Source organism: Tetrahymena thermophila, assembly GCF_000189635.1.
Source record: "Tetrahymena thermophila SB210 genomic scaffold scf_8254636, whole genome shotgun sequence".
In the NCBI taxonomy this organism is placed as follows: Eukaryota; Ciliophora; class Oligohymenophorea; order Hymenostomatida; family Tetrahymenidae; genus Tetrahymena; species Tetrahymena thermophila.
The window spans coordinates 7023-34925 of record NW_002476405.1 but is presented as its reverse complement, the minus strand read 5'-3'; the positions used below and the strand labels follow the sequence as shown (position 1 = coordinate 34925).

Below are 27903 nucleotides of genomic sequence, written 5' to 3'. Positions count from 1 at the left end.
AATTTAGAAAGTAGTTAGATATATTATTAATAGTAAGAGAAAATAGAAATTTAATTAAAATAGTTTTTAAACAAATACTATTGATACTATTGTTTCAAGTAGTTAAAATATTGAAAACAAATTCACCACAATAATATTTTAAACTTTCTATAAATGTTAAAAATGAATTTTTTTTAATTTTTATAATATTTATTTTATCATTTTTTAATTTTACTCTCATTGAATAAGGCATTGAATAAATTCTTATCTAAGGTATTAATATACTGTATTTACTCATATATTAAGAACTACCCTAGGCTTTAAAATACCTAAAAATTAACTTATTTAAAAATGAAAAAATTTAAATTTGTATTTTTCAAAATTATTTTGAATTCAAGAGAATTTAGAGTATAAAAATAAATAAAGTTAATATTAATTTATAATAAATTTTACAAATTTATTTTTAAAAAAACATCAACTAAGAATTCAATTTTTTTATAAATACAAATGCATAATTTAAACTTAGAATGCTGAGATGAGTAACAACTAAACATAAAATATAAGAAAATAATTTAAAATTTTTAAATTGAAAGCAAATAAATAAATATAAATTAGTTAATTAGCTGGTTAGTTAAGCAAATATTTATTTAAAATTTTTATAAGTTAATTATTATTGAAAAAAATTAAAATATTTGATTAAGGATGTATTTAGTTTATCAAATTTATTAAGCCTTATGAAAACAAATCTGTGTCCCTCTTTAAGACCAGTAAACCTGAGGAAGTGTGCTTTTGAAGAAGAAATAAATCTTCAGGTGAGAATATTTTAAGGTTTTCTAGATGTTGTTGCTAATTACTGGTAGACGTATAAAATGAATGATATTATTTTCTGTTTCATCTATATTTTCCTCATCTTCTTCTTCTACTTAATTATTCTATTGATTTAACTGAATTTCTTGGACTGTAACATTTTAAATCTTGTAATTAGTTTAGAATCTTCTTGTTGGTGATTATATACCAAACCCTTCCTTCTAATTACCACCTCCACCACCTCTTCCAATAACATTTTAACCTTAATTCTTCTATTTTTTAGGCAATAGGGAATCATTTAAAAACTCCTTTTCATATTATTTGTAATTATTTGAAAATTCCTATTATTATTCTATGTATCTATTTTCTAAATCGTGATGAACTTAATCCATAAATTCAATAGGAATATATATCTCATCATCCTTATTCAATAAATAAATAAATTAATTAATTAAAAATATAAATAAAAGACAAACATTTTAAGTAGTTTAAATCCAAATTTAATTGATTTAACGTTTAAATAATTTATTTTTATTTAAAAATTAAAATTATTATTTTGAAAAATAAAGAGCTTTTTAAATTAAGTTAAATATTTATTTTTAGTAATAAAAATAATAAAATAAATACATATTTAGTATCAGTCCTCAAAACCACCTTAATGATAGAATAAGTAAGTTCTTACTCAAATTCATAAAGGCTCTCAGGCTGTAAATAATCATTTATTGGATTAAGAGAAGCTGCTTTAAGCATTATTCCTCTTATACAAATACCTTCTTCAGGATTCTGCCTTACTGGTGGTCTCTTTAGTTTGCAAAGTTATATTTTAAGCATATGTATAGGTACCTAAAATAAAATTATGTTAAGTTAGCTAATAAAAGTAAAAATCATATTTACATTTAATTTTTTTGATTCATCATAAAGCAAGGAATAAATTAAACAAAAAGGATCAAACATTTTAAACAAGCTCAGCGAAGGGAATAATTCACAATTTCTCCAAACAACAATTTCATAAATATGTTCGTACTTTATCAAAATCTGCTTCAAAAAATCAATTAAGTTGCTTTGAGTTGGCAAAAGGGAGAAGAATTCCCATTACCTTGGCACGGCATTTTTCTTTATCTATGAAATCAAGGAAGAAATTCTTTCATTGGATTAGTTGTATTAATTTTATTAGAGATACCCAATCATGTTTTTAATATCATTTCTTATGCAATTTACAATCTATTTTTTATTTTAAAAATAAATTCATTTATATTTTATTAATTTAATATATTAAAAAAATCTAAGTACTCAAATCTCATTTATTTAATTTTTTTATTTATCAATAAGATACAAAAAATTTAATTTTAATCAAAAAAATTTATTTTATTTTTTATTAGTTTAAGTTTTTAAAACAAATTTTGTTTAGAAACACTATTATTTTATCTAGACAAACAAGAAAGCAAATTATTTAATAAAATAATTTTAAAATTCTGATAAAATATGGAATAACCAAATTTTTACTCTATTGCAGGTGAAAACTTCGTTCATCAAGACTAAATTTGTGAAATCGTTATTTAGTAAAATATTTCTAAGCTTATAATTATGAATTTTAGAGTATTCAATATTATGACTGTGCCTTGGCTTTTCTTTAAGGTTCTTGTGCATTTATGAAAATGTTTTCAAAACATCTTTTTATGCATTCATTTATTATTGCTATAAAAATATTTATTTAACTTAAATTATTAGTGTTTAAAAATATTTATTTATTTACTTTTTTCTTTACAGGAAGATAGTCTTTGATTCTATCGTATAAACAGGTTTTATTAAATTAATTCTTAATTTTTAGTGCTTAAGGATTGGGAACTAACTAAGTCTATTAGTGGATCATTTAATCTAATTTATTAGTTGGAGAAAAATTGTTAATTTAGTTCTAAATCTATATATATTGTTGGGCATTTGGTGTTCTCACTATTTCTGGAGAAGCTAGAATCGAACTTCTACCTGACGAGCTTTTTTTAATTAATTTTAATTCTGTTAGACTCATTAAAGGACTAAGTTTCATTTTTAATTTTAACTCTTCAGTTGTTTAAATTAATTTTTCCTTCTCTTGAATTTAGTCTTCCTGTTATTCCATTTAATTGTTATAGATAGACACATCACTATTTCTCTTACCTTGTACAATATGATTTAAAATAGAAACTCCAAATCTTTTTTATTTGAATGATGGTCTTCTACTGTTGCTTTAAGAATTTAAAGTATTGTTAATAAATTGTTCAGATGAATTCATGTAGCTTTAACGTAGGGAAGATCTTTTTGTTTAAAATATGCTTTTTCTTTATGCCCTACTTAGATTATCATCCATATTATTTTCATGTTTTATGGATTCTCCATCATCAGGAGAGCTTAAGCCAGTCATAGAGCTCTCTAATTTCAGTAACTTTAATGAAATTTCTCCTTATTCAAATAACTAATCTATGCTTTATACTGTATTAAAAAAATTTTATTTATATTAATCTAATTTTTCAATAATTTAAAATAATTAATTTATTATTAATTAATTCTTTTGATTTTTTATTAACTCAGAGAAAATTTGCTAAATTAATAAATGGATTAAAAATTGAAATTATTTATCAAAAATTTTTTATGGTGCTTTTAATTAATTAAATATTCGAGGTAATTTTACATAGGTTGATTAATTCTTCATGCTCTTTTGCTTTTTGATTGAAATTGATAATGTTAATTAGAAGTGCATTATCAATAATTGTTTCTTCAGGAGTGTGTTTATTTTTTTGGTTTTACTTGCTAGAGAAATGTTTTTCAATACTTTTCATAGCATGTTTCTTATTTTCTCTTTCCTTTTCTAGAGATTCAGTGTGGTTATTTATGCTGTTTAGCATTTGTTAACTTTGTACAAGCTATTGATTAAATTGTAAATTTTGGCTAAGACCTAAAATTTCTACTGGGTCTTATGATGGGAGATTTAATATATTTAGGAATATCTTTTAAGAAGAAAAGCTTTAAACATCTTTCTTTTAGTATGACATGGTAAAAGTATATATTTCAGGAGTGTATTTAAGTAATGGATAACTTTAGTTATTTAATTGAATTACTCTTTGTTTATCTAATTTGTAACATACAAAATCTTAAAATAGCAACTTTATAATTTATTCATAAGGTGCTTGAGTATTAAAAGGCTCTCTTTCCTTAAAGATAAAGGAAAAGTAGTCAATCATAAATCTAAAAGGACTTGGTTTGTGATAGCCAATAAAATTAAGCAAATCAGTAATCATTTGATAAAAATCATTGTCTGAAGAATACTGGAAATTCAAATTGATAAAATTTGGATTGTTTTTCTGAATAAGTTACTCTCGTTGACGAATTATGCTAAAGACAAATAAGCTATTGAATTTGTTTCTTTCTTCACCGTGTATAATCATATTAATTATTTTCTCGTTCTTTGTTTCTGGTACCACAAAAGAATGCAGGTTTAAGAAACTTTTTTATTGTAAATCACATTATATTTTTTTATTCTTTTCATAAATATTATCCAAGCCTTCTATGTTTTTAAATATTATTGGATTTTCCACTTTTGTTTGATGCCTCCTTAAATAAATCTAATGATGAATCTAGGATGTTTTTTTCTCAATATTGTTTTGATATTATTAAGGTAACTCTTAGCTTTCAATTAGAATTTTCTCTACATTCATCATATGTTGATTTATTTCCTAAATAGATATTTTATCAAATTTATTCATCAAAAAAATTAAAAATGTTATTTTTATCTAAGAAAATTAAATGGGAAAATTCTTTCATTTTCATTAAATTTGTTTGATAGAAACATTTATTTTATTTTTATTAAGTAAAATCCCATTTTTATTTTATTTAATTAAGAATAAAATAAATTTTTTTACGCAGTAGTAGAAGTTTGAGAGATTCTGCTTGATGGCTGAGGGAGTAGCAATATAAGTTTTATGGCTTAGGTTGAAGAGATATTTTAACGGTGAAAGAGAGTCACTATGTTCCAAATATTTGTTGTCTTACTAGCATTTATAAATGATAAATATCTTAAAATCGATGGGAAATTTTTTATTTGCATAGATTTTGCATATAGCATTTACAGATTCAGCTTATATCGATTAGGATACGTATTAAATGCCTTCTATAATAATCCAACAACCCTAAACTACAAGATCAAGAATTTTATCATAAAGATTTTGAAAATTTAATCCATCTAAAGTTATTTTATAGAGCTTTAAGTTATTATTTTAGCTTGGTTACTATTAAGAATGTTTAAGCATTTTAATTTCGATCAACTTAGAAATACTGCTATTCAAATCTTCAGTAAATAGTATTATTGGCCTTTCAAATGAGTTACTTCTGCAAAGTGTTTCAAGATTTTAGGTACTGATCTTGGAGAAATTCGATGAAAAGGACTACAAAAACAAAATTAATATTTTAAAAATTTAATTAAAAAATTTTTACTTATGCGAAAAGGTTTTATAAATAGAAAATAAGATCTTATGGCTTCATACTTTTTACAATCAAACAAGCTTCAACAGGATTTATATTAAGTTAACTTAAGAATGGCGGAATCTTAAACACATTTTAACGATGAGCATAATTAAAATTGGTGTTGTAAATAAACTGTTTTAGAAGAGCTTATTCACTTATAGAAATAGAGAGAGCTTTCTAAAAAGGCAAAAAACTATTGCTTTTATCTAAAATAGCTAAGTAATGATAGAAATTCCTAATTACTCTTTATGGAAGGAAAAGTGTGTCAAATTAAATTTTTTGATTTTCATTTTATTAATTTATTTAAATTTCTTCTTAACTTGAGCTGTTTCTTTACAAATCTTGTTACCATTTTTGTTGTTGCCTTTAAAGTTATTATGGAATTTCTTAAGTCTCTTATTCTTGACTTATTAATCTTATTTATTGCTAAAATCTTATTTTCTCTTTTTAGTTCATTTGACTTTTTATTATAGCTTGAGTAAGCTTTAACTTTCCTCTTATTGCTACAGATTCTATGAGATGTTGGTTTTAAAATGTTTAAATTTCACTGAGGATTTTCTTGTTTACAGCATCCTCAAGTAAACTATAGAATTTATTTTATTTATTATCAACCTTGATATTTTGCTATTGCTTAAGCCTCTCTTATATCCTCTAGTACTCTTAAGAATATTTTAGTCTCTTTATTTCTATATTATTCATTTTTTATTAGCCTTACTAATTAAAATTTCCCATTCGAATGATATCTTTGTATGTAGATAACCCTTAGTTGATAATCATCATTATAAAATTCTAGAAAAATTTATACTATCTGCTTGTACAAGTTATTTCTTCTTTCTCACTTGATTCCTTTTAACCTATATCTTATTTCTAGATCTAAAGAGAAATCTTTTATCAAAAAACAAAAATTTATTTAAAATTCAAAACATAATTGATAGTTTTGTTAATCAGAAAAATATCATGTTTATTGCAATTAAATATTTAAACAACTACCACTTTAAAAAAATTATTTGATTTTTATTAGTAAATTCTAAAAATATATTTTATGATTTCAATAAATGCGATTTGAAAGAATGATCTATTAAATGAAATTTCATTTAAACTAATTTTTCAATATTTTAAAAATAAAATTATTGAAAAGAGTTAGAGATTTTAAAAATTTTGTTAAATTACATGCTCAGATAATATAAATCAATTAATTTAAATTTAAAATTATAGTTGTTAAAAATTTAATAAAATTTCCAATTTGCTTTCTAAAATATTTTTAATAGTAAAATAGAAGTAATTTAAATTAAATGAATAAAAGTTAAAAAATAAATAGATGGCTTTGAAGTGGATGGAATATACTGATTCGAATAGGTTAAAAAAATAATTACAAGTGGTGTATCAAATTGTACGGAGGAATCTTTGTAAAATTTAATGAGCTATTCAATCATTAGATTTTTAGAGTTTCTATTCTTTTTATGCTTGACTTGCTAATCTATTGAAATATTTGATTTATTTTGTTCCTTAAGTAAAGATGCTGAGTTAACTTCGTCATCCACGGTTTTTACTTAGATAACTAATCTTATTTTCTTTTTAACTTTGAACATCTCATTTAGATAATCTTTTTATTTCTTTTTACTTAATTGATTTAAATCATCTTGCTTTTCTTTTAAATCATCTTCTATTGAAATGTTTGTATTATTTTCATTATCTTTTTGCTACTGCTTCTTAATCGATTCTATAAGCTTAAATTCTGTGTTTTAAATATCATATCTGCTATCATCTTAGTTATATGGTATGTGTTAACTTGAATTCATACAAAATATTGATAACTTTGTTTTATTTCCAACAAGTTTTTATTTAATTTTATTGTGAGAATGGCCTTTTTCTTTTTTGTTTTTATTATTTTTTTTACTATCCTCTTATGACATTTCTTCATAAGAGTCTTCAACTAGATTTTAGCTAGAGGATTTTTATGAACTAGGTGAAGATTTACCAGAAGAGACTTAAGAAGATGATTCCTTAGATGAAATAGAAGAAGCAGATGAGGGAGAATTAGAATCCTCTAATGATAGAGATGATGAAAGAGATGACTAAGAAGAAAATGAGTCCTAATCTTCACCAGATAATTTTTATTACTTTTTCACCTTTTATGAATTTTAAGAAGAAGAAGAATATGGTGTTGATGATGATAATGAAGAAGATTGATTTAACTCTTTTTCTTCTTCTTCTTATTCTTCTTCTTTGTGCTCCTTACTTTAGTCTATTACTTTTGAAAATATACTTTTTTGGCTCGGATATTATATTTTTATTAAATCGTCTTTTATCTTATGCAACTTAGGCTAAGCAATTACTGGTGTGTTACCTTCTTAAATTTATATTAAACTTTTAGCATTTTTAGCAGATTTATTGATGTTGTTTGTATTAACCTTAATTTATTTTGAAGTTTGATATTTTTTTGGAATGTCTAGAATCCCCTTTTCAGAAAGTTAATTTAAATAGGCTTGTTCTTCATTTTCTTAAACAATAGATAATTCACCTTCCGATTTTTACTTCCTCAACGATTTTAAGTTTTTCTCAGTTATATCAAACTTATCATTATCTCTTGGTGTACGATATGTCCAATACTTTAAGGTTGGTAAATTGAAAGGAATTTCTATAAAAGCAGATAAATTGTTCATGTATTTAGGTATTTAAAGTTTACATTTAATTCCAAAATAGGAGTTAAACTTACTTTCAGTTGTTTAGTATTTATTTATTATTTTCTTATCATAGAACTCTAAATTTGTATCTTAGTCTTGAGTCTCCCCATCTTCAAAAAGTAATTTAAGTAATATATCATTTACTTATTCAGAGGCTTTCAAATAATTTAATCCTATTTAGTTAAAAAAGTAATTAATAAAATTTAACTTTTTGAAAATATAAAAAAATAAAAATTAATATTTTATTTATAAATCTAAATTATTTATTTAAATATTGCTAATCCTGTAATTAAAATATTTAATTTTTATGATATTAAGCCAATTAATTTTACTCTAAATTTTATAATAATAAGATGAGTAAAATTTAGAAATTAGTTATTTTTGAACCCTCCTTATAGAAGGGTACCTACGGTTTATATATTAAATTATTTTTAAATAAATTTTACCTAAATAAAAATTAAATAAATCTCTATGATCTTCTCTTAGTGAGCAGATGATGGTTTAATAAAAGAAATGAGCATACTGTTTCTTGAAATCATGTATTTTTTCAGTTGTAAAGCTTATATAGTTTCTTCTAAGATTCTAACAAACTTGCTTATTAATCAGAGTAAAATAGCTATCTGAAAATCCATAAACATTTCCAATAATTCCTTAAAGGGAATCAATAGTTTGCTTGATTACATAAATAAATCCAACAAGATCATTGAGCTACTAGCTAAAATACTCTAGATCTTTAACTAAATAGCAGTATCTAATTAGCTCAGAAACATTGTGTTGCTTCTTGCTTGTTTAAAATTAACTGAAGTTGTATCCTTAATTATTAATTTCTATATCAGAGTGGCTCTCATATTCGGTAAAGCTTGTATTATTGTTTTGCTTAGCTTCTACTCTTTTTATATTTTGTTGAGATTTTTAATGAATTCTTGCCATCAAGCTGCTGCCAGCTTATTTAAAAGCACCATTATCTTTCTAAGATCTTTAAGAATGAGACTTTATACTCTAACTGCTCTTAAAATTATTATCTCTTAATGAGATAAGATCATCCTTTGAATTTTCTTATGTTTAAATCTTTCTTTTAACCGTTTATCCAACACAATTTGCCCTTATTTCATAACTTTCATGAGGATAATACGTTTGATCCAAAATCTTCAATTTAAAAAACAATTATTTCTATGTTTTTTTAACCAGACTCTTCAAATTAACAACATATTCATCTAAGTTTAAGCTATTTAAAAGTCCACAGTTTTCTTAGCTTAGATGGATTATAGCGCTTTTCACCTTATCAATTTATTTCGCATCCTTTCAAAAAATAAAAATATAAATTAAATTTCAAAAAATAGTTTTTTCTTTAAAATTAAAAAATTAATTTTATCTTTTAATAAAAAATGTTTAATATTTAAATTTACTTAAGATTGTCTTTAATTTTCTAAGATCTATTCCCTTTTAATGAGCTTAAGCTTTTCTTAATAGTATATTTCATTTATTATAATATCTTTTTGCAAATATCTCCAACTAAATTCTTATTTAATTTAACAGTCAATAACAATACATTTTTCAGATATTTGCTGAACAAGATTAGACTAAAAATAAACTTAGTCTGTGTAAAGAATAATTAAACAAAAGATAGCTTCATTTTGTTATTTTTAGTTTTAATTTGAATTTTGATTATTGGAAATATTTTAAGTTAAAGAGTCTATAAAGACATCGCAGTATTTTTTGTTGATAAGGTTTTTGTATTTTTCTAGAAAAGAGTCTTGGGGATTTACAAGGATCAAAATATTTTAAAGTTAAGTGTTAGAATATTATTGAGATTATTGTTTCTTAAGAATTTGAGAAGCATCTTTTTTCTAGGTTTTATTTCTTTAAAATATTTTTTGAATAGATTCCTCTGCAGTTTGGAAATCATCTTTGAAATAAATAAAGTGAATAATATTTTTTAGTTCTTAGTCTTCTGCAGAATCAGCTTCACGATTCTTCTTAATAAAATATTCTTCTATTACTCCTGAGTAGTCTTTAACAATGATAAAAGGCATTTATTACTAATACTTAATAATAAACTCAATCCATGCAATTTAGTAAATGACAGAATTTGAAACAGAGTAATTTTGTTGAGAAATCATATCATAATAAAACTTCTAGCCTTAGATTGTATAAATAACTAATCTTTTAGCAAAGAAAATGATGTTTTCATCAAGAAAACTAAGCAAATCAAGTCCTTTAAACCTGAACTTCTCTTCTAAGCCACTGAAAAAAGCCAAATACATTGCAACAACCATCACTTATTAGTTAAACACTTGATCATCTATAAATTTTATTTAATATAAATTTAGTATTTATTTTAATAGCAGCAACCAATTTATATATTTTAAACACTTAAAATATTTAATTAATTAAAATTAAAATTCTAATTTAATCCTTCATTTTTAATCTAATTTTCATATTTTTCTATACCTTCTCTCAATAGGCAAAATTAAAAATTGAAGGTAATACGGAATTTAAAGAGCAAAAAATTTAAAATAGATTGATTATATTGAAGAAATATAGTTTTTGAAAAATAAAATAAGAAAATATATTTAATTTATTAAATTGCTAATTTGTTAAATTTAATGGCTTTTTACCAATTGATAACAAAAGTTACTTCATTTTAATTGACTTAAGGACTTTTTATCTGATTTCAGTGAATCTTGCTAATATTTTTTACTAAAATATTTGAAAATCATTTAACTACTTCTCTTCTTGTTAAAAGAAATTTTGCTTGCTCTAAATAAATAAATTGATATTGTTGATTTATTCTTTAATTTTATTTAATTCTTCATTTAGAATAAGAATGCTCTAGTTAATCTATTCTAATTTGGAATTTTACTATTTTACTTACAAAATTTTATCTTCCTCCAGTTTAGATAATATCATCATTTGTAACATGAATTATTTAATATATTAAAATTTTTCTTCATGTTCAAAATAATATTCTTAGTCATTGCTTTAGCTTTAATCATTTGTAGGATTTTATATAAACTAATGTATTTAAGAGATAAGCTTGAGTTTTTCAAATTCAATTGATTTATCAAAGTTAAAATTTGTGTTTTCTACAAACATGTTGTAAGATTTTATTAAAGTTTACTTAATCTGCTTTACATTTACTTTCTTTATGTAAATATCTAAGATTATTTTTTGCTTTTCCTCTTGGTTGAATTTTATATATCTATCAGCAAAAAAATCATCATCGCTAATAATTATCAAGAAAAGAATAAAATAAAAGCTGTCCTCATTCTCATGTTTAACTAAATGCTACCAAATCTCTTACCAAATACTCTCTTCTCTAATTGAATCTATTTATTTATTTATTTGTTTGTTTATTTTTAATTCAAATATTCTGATTTAAATCAATCATTCAAATTTTATTTTGAATAAATTTCTACTTGAAAAGGGGGTTTAAAATAATTAATTAATTAATTTTAATTACAAAAAATCAATGAAAATGAAATGAAAAAACTACTTACTTATATTTTATACAGAGATTTAAAGTTTAGCCCTGAGTAAATCAATTTCTAAACTTTACTTAAAATTTTTAATCAAATTTAAAACTAAAATCTTTTATTCAGCAAGTTAAGATATTTTGGAATTAGTTTCTGCAATTTTTATTTGTGCTTACTCAAGCTATTATTTAGAATCTGTAATTTAGGCTATTGTTTGTTTTTGCTGCTCTAGACGTGCCTCTAACTGCTTTTCTAAAAACTTTTCCTGCTTATTCATAGCTTCATTTATTTCTCTATTTTAATGAATAAATTTAATTTTAATCAAAAATAACAGCAAATTTACTTGTATTGCCCGTCTTGTTTCTTAAAGTTTTCTATAATTTTAGTGAATATGATTTTCAACTAAGTAAATAGTATAAAAACCTTATTTTAGCAAGTATTGTATTAGTTTTCAACATAGATGCTAGATTGGCTTGTAAAAACTTCATGTCTATACAGTGAATTGTATATTTCATATGCTTGTTTAGTCATTTTTATTTTACTTTAATCAAGATAATTTAGACTGTAAGGAGAATATTCATTAATTTTATCGTAAACTGTGGACTCATCAACAGCGTTGATATATTTACTTTAGAAAGAATCTTTTGCTAGGCTTATTGTCAAAAAATTTTAGAAAAATGAGTTCTGAAGAATTTTTTATGACTAGAAGGAATTTATTTTTAAAATATAAATTAGCTTAAATTAAGTTTTAATTTAGTTTTGAATTTTTTGATGAATCAGTTCTAAATTTGTTTGGAAGCATGAAAAAGAAATCAACATATTTTCAAATACTTTATCATCAAATAATTAATGGTATTAACTACTACTAAATAGCATCATGAAGAATTCAAATATTTTGATGAGTTCTTATTGGTTATTGAACTACTTTATGTGGATATAAACTGTATTCTTTTATTTATTCTTAAAATGCTAAGGAATAATTTAGTTAACTAGTTACTAAGTCTCTAATAATGAAGAAATTTCAATAACAGAGTCTCCTTGAATTTATATAATTGAATCTACAACTATTTTTATTTCATCTTCATCGTGATAATGTTTGACTAAAATATTCCAAAATTTCTCATCTTTGTTCATTTGCTTACAAAGACTAAAACTATACATTAGTTAGAGCATTCTCATCACTAAAGTGCTAGAGGTCATACTTAAAATTAATCTTAATCTCTCTTTTAAATTGCTTTTACTGATCAAATCCAAGTAAATGCTTTTCTCTACTTATTTATAATTTTTGCTTGAAACCCTAACAAATGAATTTTAATCATAAGTTTGCATTTCTTCATATTAAAAATCATCCTTATCAATAAGTTTCTTATCAACTAACCCTAGATTATATCTTTTCAATTAAAAAATAAATTCAATCCCTTCCATTCAATTTAATAAAAGAAATATAAAAAAATATCCTCTTTGATGAAATATTCGAAGAGGGAAAAATTTTAAGCTAACTTAAAAAGAGGAATAAACTTTACCTGTTTTTCATTAAATTTTATATAGCGTCATTTTATGAAAACATTTGGAATGGCAAACCAATAAAAAACTAAATAAGATTTTCAGGCAAGTTAAAGAAATCAAATATAAAAGTATCTTCAATAACAAACTGATTCTAAATCTTTGGTTTTTAGTTTGACTTTAATTCTTGTGCAAATAAATTTAAGTGATTAGTGATATCATTTTTATTTTTAATAGAGTTCCTATTATATTGAATTAATTTGAGAAAAATTTATAATTAAATAAAAAATATACTTAGGACTTGTTGCTAATTAAAATAATTTTGTTTTTGTTTGCTCAAAATTATATGAAAATCTAGGTTTTCTTAGTAAGTTTTTCTACTACTAAATCTTAACAGATCCTCTTTTGCTAGAATTTAACGTTAGAATTGGTTTTATCAGTTTTAGTTCTTGGCTATTTGGTGAATTTTTTTTTTCATCATCTGAAACATCTTCTTCGATTTCATGAAGACTGAATTAACTAAATTCTTTTGGTTAATCCACCTACGACTAAATATCAGAGTAAGATTTATCAGTTCCACCGATTTAGAAATTATACGAAGTTCTAGAGTAGAATGATTTAATTGAGCTAGGTTTATAGTCTATTTTTTTATCCATTACATAATCATAGTGTTTAGAGTAGTATTATATTGCTTTATCCAGCTAATTAGAATTAGATTCAAAATTATCACAACATATTGAATTAAAAGTGTAAATTATAGAAGCCATAAACTGTTTCATATTTCCCTGATTATTTTACTCAAAATAGCAAGCATTATTTTGCTCAATAGCTTGCATAAAATGATTTATTGTTAAGTTAACACCGTATCTCTGTTTTATTTAGTAAATTTGATCTGAATTCTTAAAAAGCTACAAAATAAAACACTCTAAACCATACTTTAGGTTTTCCTACATTGATTAGCTATCTATTTTAACATTTTACATTATATTTTTCACCTTAACCTATTTATTTTTATTATAAATTATTTATTTACTTGTTTATAAAAAATTTAAATCTTATATTAAATCTAAACTGACAAATTAAATTATAAATTTTTCCTTTGATAAACTAAAATTTAATTTTTTGTGCTATAAAGTATTTTTAACAAAATTTTATCTTTTTAGTATAAAATGATGATATTGAATTTGTTTATTGTGATTAGTAACAAAAATTTTAAAATAAATAAATATCTTAATGAGAAATATTTTTTAATTTAAGCGATATAATTATTAAAAAACTTTTAAATTATAGAGTTAATTTTATTTAAAATATTAAATTGTATAAAATTCCTCTAATTTTTTTATATTTTTAAGGGAAATTATGTATTTTAAAATATTGTTTTGTAAAATTTTTATAATTGTTTAGTTAATAGGCTAAATTTTAAATTTTTTGTTCATCTTATTAGAAATACTTTTAATAGATATAATTGATTACATTTGCAATAGTTTGAATATCTTATAATGAGAAGTCTTCTAACTAGAGAAAATAGCATTTCTACATAATATAAGAGGGTTTTTGAGTGATTGTATTTTCAAATGATTTAGGAAAATGATAGGAGGAAATTATAGAGTGTGATTAGAAAGTAACAAATTTATTTATTTCTTAGCTGTACCAACCTTAGCTGTCGAGTAGACATTTTAGACTACTAATAGGGTTTAAAATATTTGGATATTTTTCTGATAAATTAAGATCATCAATAAAAATAATATTCTATTTTTTTATTTAGTATTAACAATATTTATTGAATTAAAAATATAAAATTACTTATGGTGGATAATCGCTCTAGTTATTTTAATATTTAAAGGGGATTTTCTTTTCAATAGAGTACTAGAATTTTTAAACAGATAGATTCTCATTTACACTTATTTTAATAATATTGTTATCACTCCTTCTAATAGAATCCTCATACAATTTATTTAAAATTGTTGTCTTTCCTTTGTATGAAGAAGATGCAAGTAAAATTTTCTTTTAAATTATTTAAATTTATGCAAATGTTTTTTTAATATTTTGAATAAAATTATTTACTTGGTTGTAATTTAAAAGAGTTAAAATAGTAAACAAATTTTTTTTTTAGCATTAAAGTTCTAAGAATTTGTTGTTAAATGGTTAACTTAATGTAGACTCTAACTCATTTTGTATGTAGATTTTTAATTATTCCATATTCTATGCTTCAGGATTGAGTCTACATATTTCCCTTGGGTGAATTATATTTGATTTAAATGAATTTTGTAGAACTTAACTGTAAAAGGTAGGCTAAAAAATTAATATATTATAAAATTTTATTAAATAAAATTGATAAGAATTTATTTTACTTTAGCTTGTTACCATTTAACCCATTTCAAATTAATTAAATCAAAGTAATAATCAAACAAGGTAGTTTAATAGTTTTTTATTTCTGCTGTTTCCACTAACCCAAAAGCGAATCTGTCTCTTTTATATATTTTAAATTGCTGTAATTTTCTATAATTTTTAATAGACTTGATTATTTTCTCACTAATCAATTATTTTCTGTCCTCTTAAATAATACTTTCAAGTGTCAAGCAAATGCTTAATATAAATATAGCTTCAACTTACATTTTTTTCCTTTTAAAAAATAAATATTTATTTTAAATCGATTATTATTTTCAAAAATTAAATTTTTTTCAAACAAATAAATTTTTTATATTTATTTTTAAAATACTTAATAAAATAAATAAAATCTGTAAAATAAGTATGAAATTTAATTTGTTATTTACTGAATAACTTTAGTAAAAATAGTTTGATAGAATTGAAATATTTATTTACCTTTCATCATTGATAATATTGTTAGGTTCTATTATGCACTCGTAATTTTCCACTTCTGAATGAGAATTTGAGAGTCTTCTTAACTCTTCAGGATCTTAAATGTTGCAAAGCTCATACTTAGTTAATTCAGAGTTATCAAACAATCCAAGAGCTATTTCTCTTTTTCTAGTTTCATTAAGTAAAGACTCTACTAAACTCAAGAAAGAAAATATAAAATATTTGTTTATATTTGGTATTCCAACAACAGAAACTCCATTTTGGACAGTAAGCATTCCAAGAACATCCTCAAATATATTTGAATAGCATAGATTTAAATATTTTTAGTAAGCATTGAATTTAGGTTGAATAGCGACTAAGTTTTTTAACCATGTCTAAAACTCATCTTTACAAGGAGTAATTGGCTCATACAAGTAAATTAAACTAAAAGTGCTTAAAAATCTTGGAGAAATTCTGCTTAAATCATCTATTTCAACTATGCACTACATTTCATTTGATAAATTATACTTTTCTCCTTCTATAAAGCTAAATCTTTTGATTTTTAAAATTATTTATTTGCCATTAATATTTAAGAAGAGGGAGGGTTAATTTAGGATATGAGAATTTTTAAGTGAGTATTTGTAAATAATATTTAAAAAGTAAAAAATTTAATAGTTTAAAAATAGACCGACTGACCCTCTGTTAAAATTAAAATTAAAATAAAAATAAAAATTTACATTTTAGACTCAATACTTTTTAAGAGCGGTTCTAAATAAGCTATTTGTAGATCTGTTTAGGTAAAACTTCCACAATCAAAAACGATCCAATCCTTAGAAGTTGGTAAGCATTTTTGTTTTGCCTTTTCATTGTTAGAGTGATTAAGTGTATTTGAAACCCATGAATTGAATTCTTCTCTAGTGAATGCAAAATCACGAAGTTCATCCAATATATACTTTTAATTAATCATACTGGAATAGCAAATATTCTTAATTATTAATTCAAATTATTATTTGCTTAAGTTATCGATTGGAATCATATTCACTGAGAACTCTTCTTGAATTATTCTTTGTTAAACAAATGAAACTATCTACAAGAATTTAGTTTTACCACTTCCACATTTTCCTTTATTAAATAAAAAATAATTTATTTTGATGTTAATTTAAAATATTTCATATTACCTCCAATGATAATGTTATTTTTTTAATTAATGAGATGTATAAAATTAGTTGCTATAGATATAAAACTTTCATGCAAATCCATTTGTTTCGATAAAAAGTATTCTTTTATTGGATCTATAATATCTTTATCTTCAACAATGTCAACAACTAACAAAGAACTCTTCTCAGTAAAGAATCTAGGAAACAACTCTTGATAAATTTCAAACATCTACAAAGATAGTATCCCTCCAAAAAATATATCAAGCGAAGCTTTCAAAGCATCTACATAATTGAATTAAATTACATTTATAAAGGTTTATTGACAAAAATATTACCAATTGGAGTTAGATTTTCTTCATCACAACTATCTCTTTAATCTATGATATCGAGAGCCTTTTAGCAAATTTTAATGTAACTATTGTAATTTATCATTTTCACAATATTTTAGTCAAGCATGTTGCTAATTATAATATAAGTAATATTTAAAATATTTTGGATAGTTTATTAATTAATAACCTTGATTTAAAGTCTGTCTAAAAATTAGTAAAGAAAGACTCACAAAAAGTGATCATGAAGTAATTAAATTTAACTGCTAATTCTTAAGGTTTGTTGAAATTCATCAAATAAAAGTAGTCTTTGATAATTACTATAATATCTTACTGAACGAAATTCACTATCCTAAAAGACTCGAGAACTGAGTTAGGGATTTCATTAAATTTAATTCCTTTTTCATCGTTTGAAATGTTAAAGCTACTGATTATTGGTAGCTAATTCATATGGGTTATTTCTATTCCATTTTCAAAATTTATCTTTTTTATATTTTTAAATACAAACAAATTAAGAAAAAGTAAAAAGTTTATTAATTTATTTTACAGTATTTTATCTTTCAATTAAGGCCTTCCTGACAAGAAACACTAAAGAAGAAATGATTGACAACTAATTCAAAGGAGTTAAATCAATATTACAGAAGCAAAGAAGAAATCCTCCTTAAACAGCCCCTGCAATTATATTATAAATTTACTTTATAGGATAGTCTTACTCAATTTAAAAATTGTACATTTGTTTACCAATTTTATTCGCAAACTATTTAATGAGTGTTTCCTTTTATTTTTAAATTTATTATTTAAAATAATTATTTATTTATTTATTTTTTCTAAAATTTTTTATATTTTATTTCATTCATATTTCTACATTAAATAGTTTTTTATTTAAAATATTAATACTCTTTTTGAGATACGAATACTTACTTATCAGTTATTTGTATTTTGAAGAATTTCCAATAAGCAACTACTTTTATGAATAAAGTTAATTTCAAAAATTTTTTTAGAATTTATTTCTTTGAGTCTAACTAAAAAAGGATTTAAAGAATTTAAAAATTTACTTGAATATAAATTTTTTTTTTATTTTCCTTTTTAAACAGTAAGTTTGATATTTAGGTTTAGATTTTTGTAAGTTTCAAGAAATATATTTGGGTATAATTTGTGTGAATTTGTTTAAATTTAAAATAATTTTTTTGAAATAAACTTACTTTTCCAGAGCTTGGTTGAGAGCGAATGAGAGGGGAATAAAGAGTGTAAATAGCTTAGAGAGAGGCAAAGACTATCTTTTGAGAAGTTAATGTTTAGATGAAAAGCTAATCATTTCTTTAGAGTTAATAGCAATATTCTATCTTATAGTTCATAGCTAACAAAATTATGCTAATTTTTTTATTTGTTTTATTATTGTTGATAATCGCATCTAAAAAATCTGATTTCTGGCTTATTTTAGGAAATTTATAATTTTATTTCTTACTTATATCACTTTGATCTAAAACAATTCCTTCCTTTGTTACTTGTTTTATTTGCTTTATTTTAAATTTATCATGCCTATTTTCAATATTAAGCATCTAATCTTCCATAGAAAGACTGCATTCCAAAGAAATTTTTGGATGAGCAAGGTATTCGAAGCAGTTTAAGGAGGTTATTTTTTATTTCTTCATCTAGTATAGTATTTCTATCTGATTTAGAACCTGCAAAATAATTTTCTGTTAAATGATTCTAAGATTTTTTGGGATGTATTGGCTCATTTCTTTTCTCTCTTTTATGAAATCAATAAAGATTTATAAATTTTATTTGATATGAGATTTCATCACGTCTAAATAGTCTATTGGTTATTATGATTAAGATTGCTAAAGTATAAACTAACTTTTCAAAGTATTTGATTAATTTTGCTATTCTTTTTAACCAGATGAATCTTAAACTAGTGATATTATAACAGTAAGATCATGGTAAAAGCACAAATCTAACAATAGCTGGATAGATTAATAAGTTATTTATTTTTTTAAATAAAGCTTAATCAATCCTACAAAATCATAATTCAAATTAAAAACAGCCTACATATTTTAGTAAATATTCTTTTGGACTGTTGTTGTTGAGAATTCCTCAAGCATAATCAATAATTTCATAACAGGATTAAGTTTTTACTCATTCATCTGGTTTATAATTTATTGGTCACACTTTTAATTACTTGGTCTATTATATTTAGGTATTTATATATAATCGCTTGGATGGAAATCTTCATCATTGAAATTCTTGTATTAGTTAACTATTAATCTATTATCGAAATCTTCAATCTCTATCTGCTTAATACCATGAAAGCAATGTTTAACTATCTAAAAAATATTTTTAAGTAAATTTTTATAAATTAAAAGCAAATTAAAAATCTATTTTCATTAAAATTATTTGATTTCATGCAAGTAATTATAAATAAAATTATACAAATAAACGAACAGCTAAGCTTTATGATTTTAAGTGTTTTAGAGAATAATATAGAATAAACATTAGAATTTGTTGAAAAAAATATCAAAAAGAAGATATTATTTTGTCATATCAAATTTTTATTTAAATTTAAAATTCTTAATTGTAAGAAGAAATTATTCAAAAATTTTTAAATAAATATTTATTTTTAAATTGGATTAAAACAAACGTTAAAAGGACTTAATTAAAAATATTTTTAGAGAAGCAAAAACAAAAATTACATATTGAATTAATTCTGTGTTATGAGTGGATTGTAAAATTTGAATAATTTAGTTGTCTGAGAGCATATAAAATTTAGGGCTTTTAGTTCTGACTTAGCTGATAAACTGATTCTGAAACAAAAGGAGATTGTTTCCTAGCTCTTTGAGTTGTATTATTTATTCTAGCTTTTGTTATGAAATTACCAGCTCCTATTATAATTAGAAAATATTCATTTAGATTAAGGATTTACTTTTAGCTGAATAAAAAATACATGTTCATCATCTGCAGTTACTCTTTGGAAGTGCATCTTTACATTCTATAATTTATTTCTATTATTATTTATTTATTTATTTATTTATTTTTTATTTAATTTTTAACAAAAAATGTATTTTACTTGTAATCTTCTTTGAATGTTTCGTATTGTTTGCATATGTTTAATGAAGAGGGGCAAATGAAGTCAAAGGAAGAACCAAAAAATGAGCAAACTTTTACCATAATTTCTTGAGTTTAAAGTAATTCTATGAATGATTGAATGAGGGTCTCTATGTTTTTAACAAAAAGATAGGAAAAATCAATTTTGGAAGCTACTAAATGGGTATCTTTGATTATTTTATTGCAGCTAAATTATATGTCATTAAGTTTTTTAATTATATTCTTGCCATTCTAAATATAGTTAGTTGGGAAATCTGGAATCTTGCTAACACCACAAATTGGGATGATTTCTTTTATGATGATATTTTAAATTTTAAGAATATCTTCCTTTATTTAATTTTCATGTTTGGCCTAGTTAAAAAGCTAGTAAATAAACTAAATGTGCTCCTTTACATTTAATTCTCTCAGCTTGTTTATTGTAAGCTTTTCGTATTTTATTTTTAAATTTAAGTGCTTTAAGAACAAATCTTGGTATTCCTAAGTAAACAACTTATCAATTAAAATTACAGTCACTGGAACATACTCTTCGAATTTCTTAATTGATTCCTCGACCTGAGAAATTAGCTGAAGAAAATCAGTGTCTCCAAATTCAAATTTGTTTCCACTTTATTTAGCATTACCTAAATAATATTTTTATATATTAGTAATCTAATTTATTACTTACTCCAAAAATTTATTTGTAATTTCCAAAATTTATTTTATCCGTTTTATAAATTCAAATAATACATGGAAAATTGTAACCAAAGAAAGATAAATGTACAGTAAGTACTCATCTATAATATCAATATTTGTATTTATTGATTAAAAAATAATTTACTTTTTGGAGTTGCAATTTCTTGAATGTAAAATTGTCTTAGCTTTTAGAGTAAAGAACTCCCTTCTCTGCAAGTATTAATTATTTCGTATTTGATTTCTTAGCTCATTTCATTTTAAAACACCTCTTCAAAAATCAAAGAATTCCAATTATCACTAAGTCTAAACCACTTTTCAGTGAATTCCCAAAATTATACATACCTGCTAAACTCATTAAAAGTTCTTTCGAATTCAGTAAAGTCACTCAGCTCATATCCAAGCTAAGTTTCTTATTCATTTATCTACATTCCTTTCATTAGTATTACCTATTCAATATAAATTAGTTTTTAAATTTGTTAAATTTTAATTAAAAACCTTGTATGAGTCTTCAATAATTTTGCAGTTCTTTAAGTTTTGCTCATACTTTGAAAGCTCTAGAGATTGAATGACTACTTTTTACTTTTGATAAATTTCCTTAAATTCCTCAAACAACTCTTGCTTCCTTGTTTCGAAATCTTTGTGGAAAATGTTTCTATTTTTTTCTAATTTTTGTTAAGCCACTTTCTACTCTTAAATAAGAATGTTAATCCATTCTTATGATTCTAAAAGACTTTTAAAATGCTCAATATCATATTCAATATAATTATCTTCAATTACTTAAAAAGCTATTTAAGCTTACCTTGCCTTATATTGACACTCCTTAAACTACTCTTTCAAATTCTTATCAAGCAAGTTATTCATAAGGGAAATATACTTTTCCACACTATAAGGATCTATTCTGAGTTATTTTAAAATTAAATCTTTTTCATCATGCAATTTGCTCAAAAGATTTTCGAATTTCTTAATAATATTTTAAAAATAAATAAAAGTTATTCATTCAAAAAATAAATATTAATTTTTTACAATATTCAAAGCTTTGTCTATTGTTTGTATGTAGAAATTCATCTTTTTTATCAACAATTACTTTATCTCTTTTAAATCTACAGTAAAAATTCCAAGCTAGATTTCATCAGGTATTTTATTTGAAATAAAAATCTTATCCTTTAAAATATTTTATCTTTCTTCTCCCAAAAATTTGATTTGATTACTAAAATAAATAAATAAAAAATTTTAAATAAATAAATAAAAAAAGATGAAAAATTATTTCTACCTGTTTTAAAATATAACAATAAGCTCTTGAAGATAGTCTTTTTCAAACAGATAAAAATCAAACTAATTTATCAATATAAGAAGAGAGTAAACTGGGTAAATATTCCACCTTAAAAAAACTTAAAACTCTTTATCAAAATTTTTATATTCCTATTCTAGCTCTTTTTTCAAATCTTAAAAGTTTTTTCTTGTTAAGCACCCATAGATTTCCTCTAAATTCAAAACCTTATCAATAGGAACTTAAAAGCTTTCATAAAGTTGCTCCTCAATATGTTGTAATTTAGGCTCGATTTAAATTCTCATGTCTATTAAATAAATAAGAAAGTAAAATTAATAATTTCTTTAAATTAATTTTTATTTTTTTAAATCTTTATATAAAAAATAAAGTATTTTTAATATTTTGCTTTATATTTTTAATATAGTTATTCTTTATATAAAAAATATCGCAGACTAAAATCCTATTTGTTTATTTATTTTAAAAATGTTTAATTCCTTTTGATTTTAACTAAAGTAATAGTAAGTTATTTTCAAAAGTTCTATCATTTGGTTTTCTATAAAAAATATCATAATTAATTTTAAAATTTCAAGAAAATGTTTGATTGATTAAATACCTTCAGTTGAGAACCATCCAAGTCTTTTATAAGTTACTTCCTATTTTTTATTAATTTGTTAAATTTTTTAAAAAATAAGAAAAAATTATAATTTTAACTAAAATTATTTAGTAAAAAATTTACTAATTTTAGTTTTATTAATCCTATTTTAATTTAATTAATTGAAGAATTTAATTATTTTATTTACTCTATTTTTGCTCTTCTAAAGAAATGTTTCGTAATTTTTGCATTCTGAGAGATTGAGTCTTAGGATATCATACATGACATAATTCATTTCAAATTCGAATTAAGATTGGTTTTACAGAGTTTATTTGTTTTGCATTTTTTTGAGGCTTTTAATTTTTGACATGTCTTTAAAATTAATTTTAGTATCCTTTTATTTTTGTTTCTTTTATTGCAAGACAGGCTAAGTGAAAAAGCTATGATGTGGTGATCTAGGAGTAGATAAAGGACTTTCTGTTTCATCCTTATTAATGTTTCTTAATATGATTTGCTTATAGGGATTGTTATTGCTTTAGGAGCTGCTTCCTGATTGACTAACATTTGAGCTTCTTTATCTTATAGTCTCTTCTTAAATTTCGTCATTCATGTCATACACATTTTTATCATCAATTCCATCTATTTTATGAATGGATTGACTAAGCTATTTTTGAGAGTAAACTTTATTTCTATTCTTCAGGATATAAGAAATTATATCTTTAATTGGTGGATTTTTTCTGCTTTTTTACAGAAAAGAAAATTTAAGCTTAATAAAGGATTTAACAATACTTTTTTTGTTAATTTGGAAATCTATGTTTCCTCCCAAATACTCATCAAGGCACTTACTTGTTATGTTTTTATAGGTTAAAAATATCATTTTCATATCAAATTTAAATGGAAGTGTGCTTTCTTCTTCGTCTTCATACTATTTTTGTGAATGATTGTCTATCTAATTATAATTTTGAGTATTTTCTTTCAAATTCAACTCAATTTAGGCCTTGCTCCTCTTTTAAAGGATGGAGAGTGGTAATAATAGTTAAAATTCTAAAGAAATATTATTAAGAGGAAGTATTGAATAATAATTCTCAATGAATTCCAAACTTTTCAATAATGATTGAGTGAAACAAAGCTTAAGTGCACCTCTTAAAGCCATATTATAAATAATAGTTTGTTTCTAAGTAAACTCTTTGATTAGCAAATCAAAATTTGGCAACTCCTTTGATGTTTTTACCACATAAATAATATGCTTGCTTTTCTCCTTTAAGAAAGTTTAGCATTTATCGATATTCTTCTCAGCATTATATATAGCCATTTCTATCTTATCGACTTGCTTCATGAATTTCTTTTGGTTATCTTTTTTACATTATAAAGCTATTAACAATTGAACTATACTATAATGAATTTACATTGAAAATAGTTTAATTTAAAATCTTCTGTTTTTTCTTCATCCTTTGTTTGATCTTACAAAAAATTGAACAAATTATAAAATTAAATTTATCCTATAACTTAAAAAGACTCCAGCATAATATTAAGAATATTTTCTTTGCAATCGAGCTCATTAATGGAAGATGATCCATAAATATTACTAAAAATATATCTCTAAGTTTATTTGAAGTATTAATTTATTTCCAAATAATTCTTTTGATACTCAAATTGGCATTAATTTTAATCACTTTTTATTGTTTTAATCTTTTATTCTTAAAATTAATTAATTTATTTATTTTAAATAAAAATAAATATTTTTAGTAAATTAATTACCTTTTTTAACTGTAACGTGTTCCTCAATGATCGCCAAATCTTGTTTCTCTCTCATTCTGCTAAATTTAGCATAAAAACCAGAAAACTGCTTCTCATAAAATTCATCAATAGTTTCAACCTCTCCTAAATAATAAATGAAGCTTTGAACTGAGAATTTATACTCATTTATAATTAATTATTTGATATAATCTTTGTATTCGTTCTAAACAGCTTCACTAAACCCAATTAAACTCTTATTTAATATGCTGTAAAAAAGCTTTTTAGAAATGAGAATGTTTGCGAATTATGAATCTTCCTATAATATATCTATATAAAAATATTATACATACATGTTTAGTATAAAATAATACTAAAAAATAAGTTAAAGTTAAATTTTATAGTAAAATTTATTTATTGTTTAATGATTAAATTAAATATATTACCTTTTATTGATTCTGACTATAATTTTTACTATCTAATTTTACAGGCATCAACTACTCTTTAATTGTAGCTTTGCAAATTTTCAGTATCAATCAGAAGATTTAGCCTGCGTACTTCTTTTGTTTGCAAAGCATTATCAACCCATTATATCTTAAATAATCCAGATTCCTTATTATATTTAGTAATTAAACAAGGTTTCCAAATAATTGAACCATCTTGTTAAACCCACTTAGAAAATCCATTGACCAAAAATCCTATTTCATTTTATAATTTAAAATAAATTAAACTTATCTATTCATTCATTATCTCTATATTAAGTCAAAGAATAAATATTTTAGATATTTTAATTTTTAATTTTATGTTTTTTGATTTTAAATTTATTTTAATTAAAATTTATTCATTTATTTTTGAATAATTAAACAAGAGGACATTTAAAATAAATAAATTTTTTTTAAATAGTTAATTTATAAATCCATTTTTTGTAGATTTTTAGAAATTAATATTTTATTAACTCTTGAATCTGATTTTAATATATTTTTTTCTTTTGTTTTTTCTAAAATAAATTTAGAATTGAAATATAAATTAAAGAAAAAAAATACCTTTTTCTAGCTTATCTTCTAAGTAATGTTCATCAGACTAAAATATATCATACTTAGAGAGAGGTTCTTGATTAAAATTGTTAATATTTTTAATTTTAAGTTTAAAGTATTAGTCTCTCATATTTTCATTATGTTCATCATTAAATTGGGAATTATCGAGCTACCTTTCAAATGAAAAAACATAGTCTTTAATTTAGTACTATGGTTCATTTTTAGAAGATTTAATTTTTTAGAATAAATTTAATGTGCTTAAATCTAAAACTTTATTCTTTTTACTGTAGAATGATGCTTGTGATTAATTACATATAGTGTCATTGTTAATCGATGTATTTGCTTCCTTTTTATTTTTAAGAAAGTTCAAGATGGATTTTTTCTAAATTGAATTCTAATTTTGTTTATTCTAAATGCCAAAAAAATTTGCATTATTTTAAACTGGAATGACTGGCTAAGATATCTCATGATGGTCTTTTAAAATAGAAAAGTCTTTTTAACTTTTGTTCAACATCTATGAGAATGTTATATCATAGCTTTCATTTGTTTTAAGAGCATTTTTATTTGATAAATCCTTTAAATACAGACTTAAATTTGAAATTTTGCTCATTCTATTTTAATTCATAAATAAATTATTTGAAATCGGAGTATAATGAAGTGAAATTCTGCTTTTAGTGCTGTTAAAGCTGTTTCTTTATTCATTTTATTTAATATTCAAAGAATTATTCCTCGATCTCTCAATAATCTAGTCTTCCTTTATTAGTTTATTTATTTAAATAAGTAAATAAATGTCTTTGATTTTATTAGATAATTTTTGAGTTACTTCAGATTGATTTTTTTTTTGTACATTTGGAAATAGCTCAGCATATTTGGAAGATTTATTTGAAATTATTGAATTTTCTGTGACTTTGCTTGTTGCGTTCATGATAGAGTTCTAAAAATATTTTTTTAAAATGTAGTGTTTATATTGGGAAAAAACTTAACATTATTACTGTCTGCAATTCACTAATTCTCATAGACTCCTCTAATTTACTCTTATTTAAGTAAGAATAGCCTAATTTTATAGCCTTTGGAGATCTTCTTTTCTAATTTATAAATGTAAGCGTATTTAAATAAATACAATTTCAATCTTTAAAACAAAATTAAAATAATTTCCATCCAAAAAAGTTATTTTAATAAACTAATAATCATTTTTGAGTGTTCGATTTATTTTGCTTGCATGAGATTCTAAAGTGAATGAATGATATTTTTTACTTAAACTTTTAATTCTCCTAGATGTACTTTCCTCCTAATCCCATTGCTGTTAGTGATAAAATCATCTATTGCCTTTAGACTTTCCAAGGGGTAATTCTCTCTAATCTTAGCAACATTATCAATTTATTCCTAGCTTGAATATCTCTTATCACTAGACTAGTTCAAGATAAATTTAGCTTTTCTACTTATTATTGATTATTAATTTTCAAACGCAGAGAAATCTAAATGGGATTAATCTCCCTAATTAACGCTCTAGTTAAACAAACTGAAAAGGGACCTTGAAAATTCTCCTTCTTTAGAATTCATTCTAGTAAAATTTATAAAAATATAGATAAAAATGAGGTGTAAGATAGCTTTTAAAGACGCTTTGTTGTCTAAATATATAACTATCTATCTGTTATTCTATTTAATCTAAAAATTGTAAAAAGATTAGTAAATCTAGATAGAACCTATTTGATTAATTATTAAATTTTCTAATTGATTTACATTCAAATCAATATTCATATTGATCATTTAATTTACTTATAAACCAATTAAACCTATATAATCCATATTAATTTATTAATTAGTAGAACTTAACCTTTATTTTATTTTCTCAAACAAGATAATAATTAAATTATCAACATTTTTGAATAAATATTTTTAAACAAAAATTTTAAGTAAATCATTTAGAAAAATATTTTATTTATTTATCCTTTAAAATATTAATTTTTAATATATTTAATTCAAATATAAATATAAACATTATCAGAGTGTTATAAATTATTTTACAAAATATCTTTATTTAAGCATTTATTTCAAAATGTATTTAGAAAGCAAAAAATAATTAATTTAAAACAGTTAATGAATTAGCAAGCAAAAACAATGAATTAATTTTTTTGTAGATTTTTTACAAACTATAATTTAAATTAAATGAAAAAATGAAATCAATCAAATTAATAAATGCGAAAACTCTAAAATAAGTTAAAAATTATATTTGTGGAATAAATTATGCTATATTCACTGAGTTCTGCTATTGTTATC

The 27903-nt window shown here is 22.6% G+C and overlaps 1 protein-coding gene across 1 annotated transcript; it reads right to left on the bottom strand. All coding sequences in view use genetic code 6, as the record gives it.

Moving 5' to 3' along the window:
* Positions 1-695: 695 nt before the first annotated feature.
* Positions 696-27186, bottom strand: TTHERM_000488184 (dynein motor region D1 hydrolytic ATP-binding site protein; the record flags this gene model as incomplete). Its single annotated transcript, XM_012797799.1, has 44 exons — positions 696-1208; positions 1414-1629; positions 1681-2007; positions 2290-2481; positions 2540-3252; positions 3452-4493; positions 4680-5201; positions 5251-6165; positions 6654-8137; positions 8411-9263; positions 9371-10266; positions 10583-11293; positions 11465-11733; positions 11784-12142; positions 12272-12830; positions 12964-13185; positions 13238-13944; positions 14417-14692; positions 14747-14947; positions 15008-15235; positions 15295-15565; positions 15767-16294; positions 16480-16864; positions 16921-17181; positions 17235-17359; positions 17416-17708; positions 17773-18000; positions 18428-19549; positions 19916-20104; positions 20167-20224; positions 20290-20947; positions 21145-21445; positions 21495-21959; positions 22023-22206; positions 22270-22573; positions 22880-22919; positions 23067-24211; positions 24265-24318; positions 24617-24922; positions 25039-25290; positions 25636-26380; positions 26450-26560; positions 26619-26711; positions 26881-27186. The coding sequence occupies 44 exons, from the start codon at positions 27184-27186 to the stop codon at positions 696-698; spliced, it is 19629 nt and encodes a 6542-aa protein (XP_012653253.1).
* Between the last annotated feature and the right edge of the window lie 717 nt (positions 27187-27903).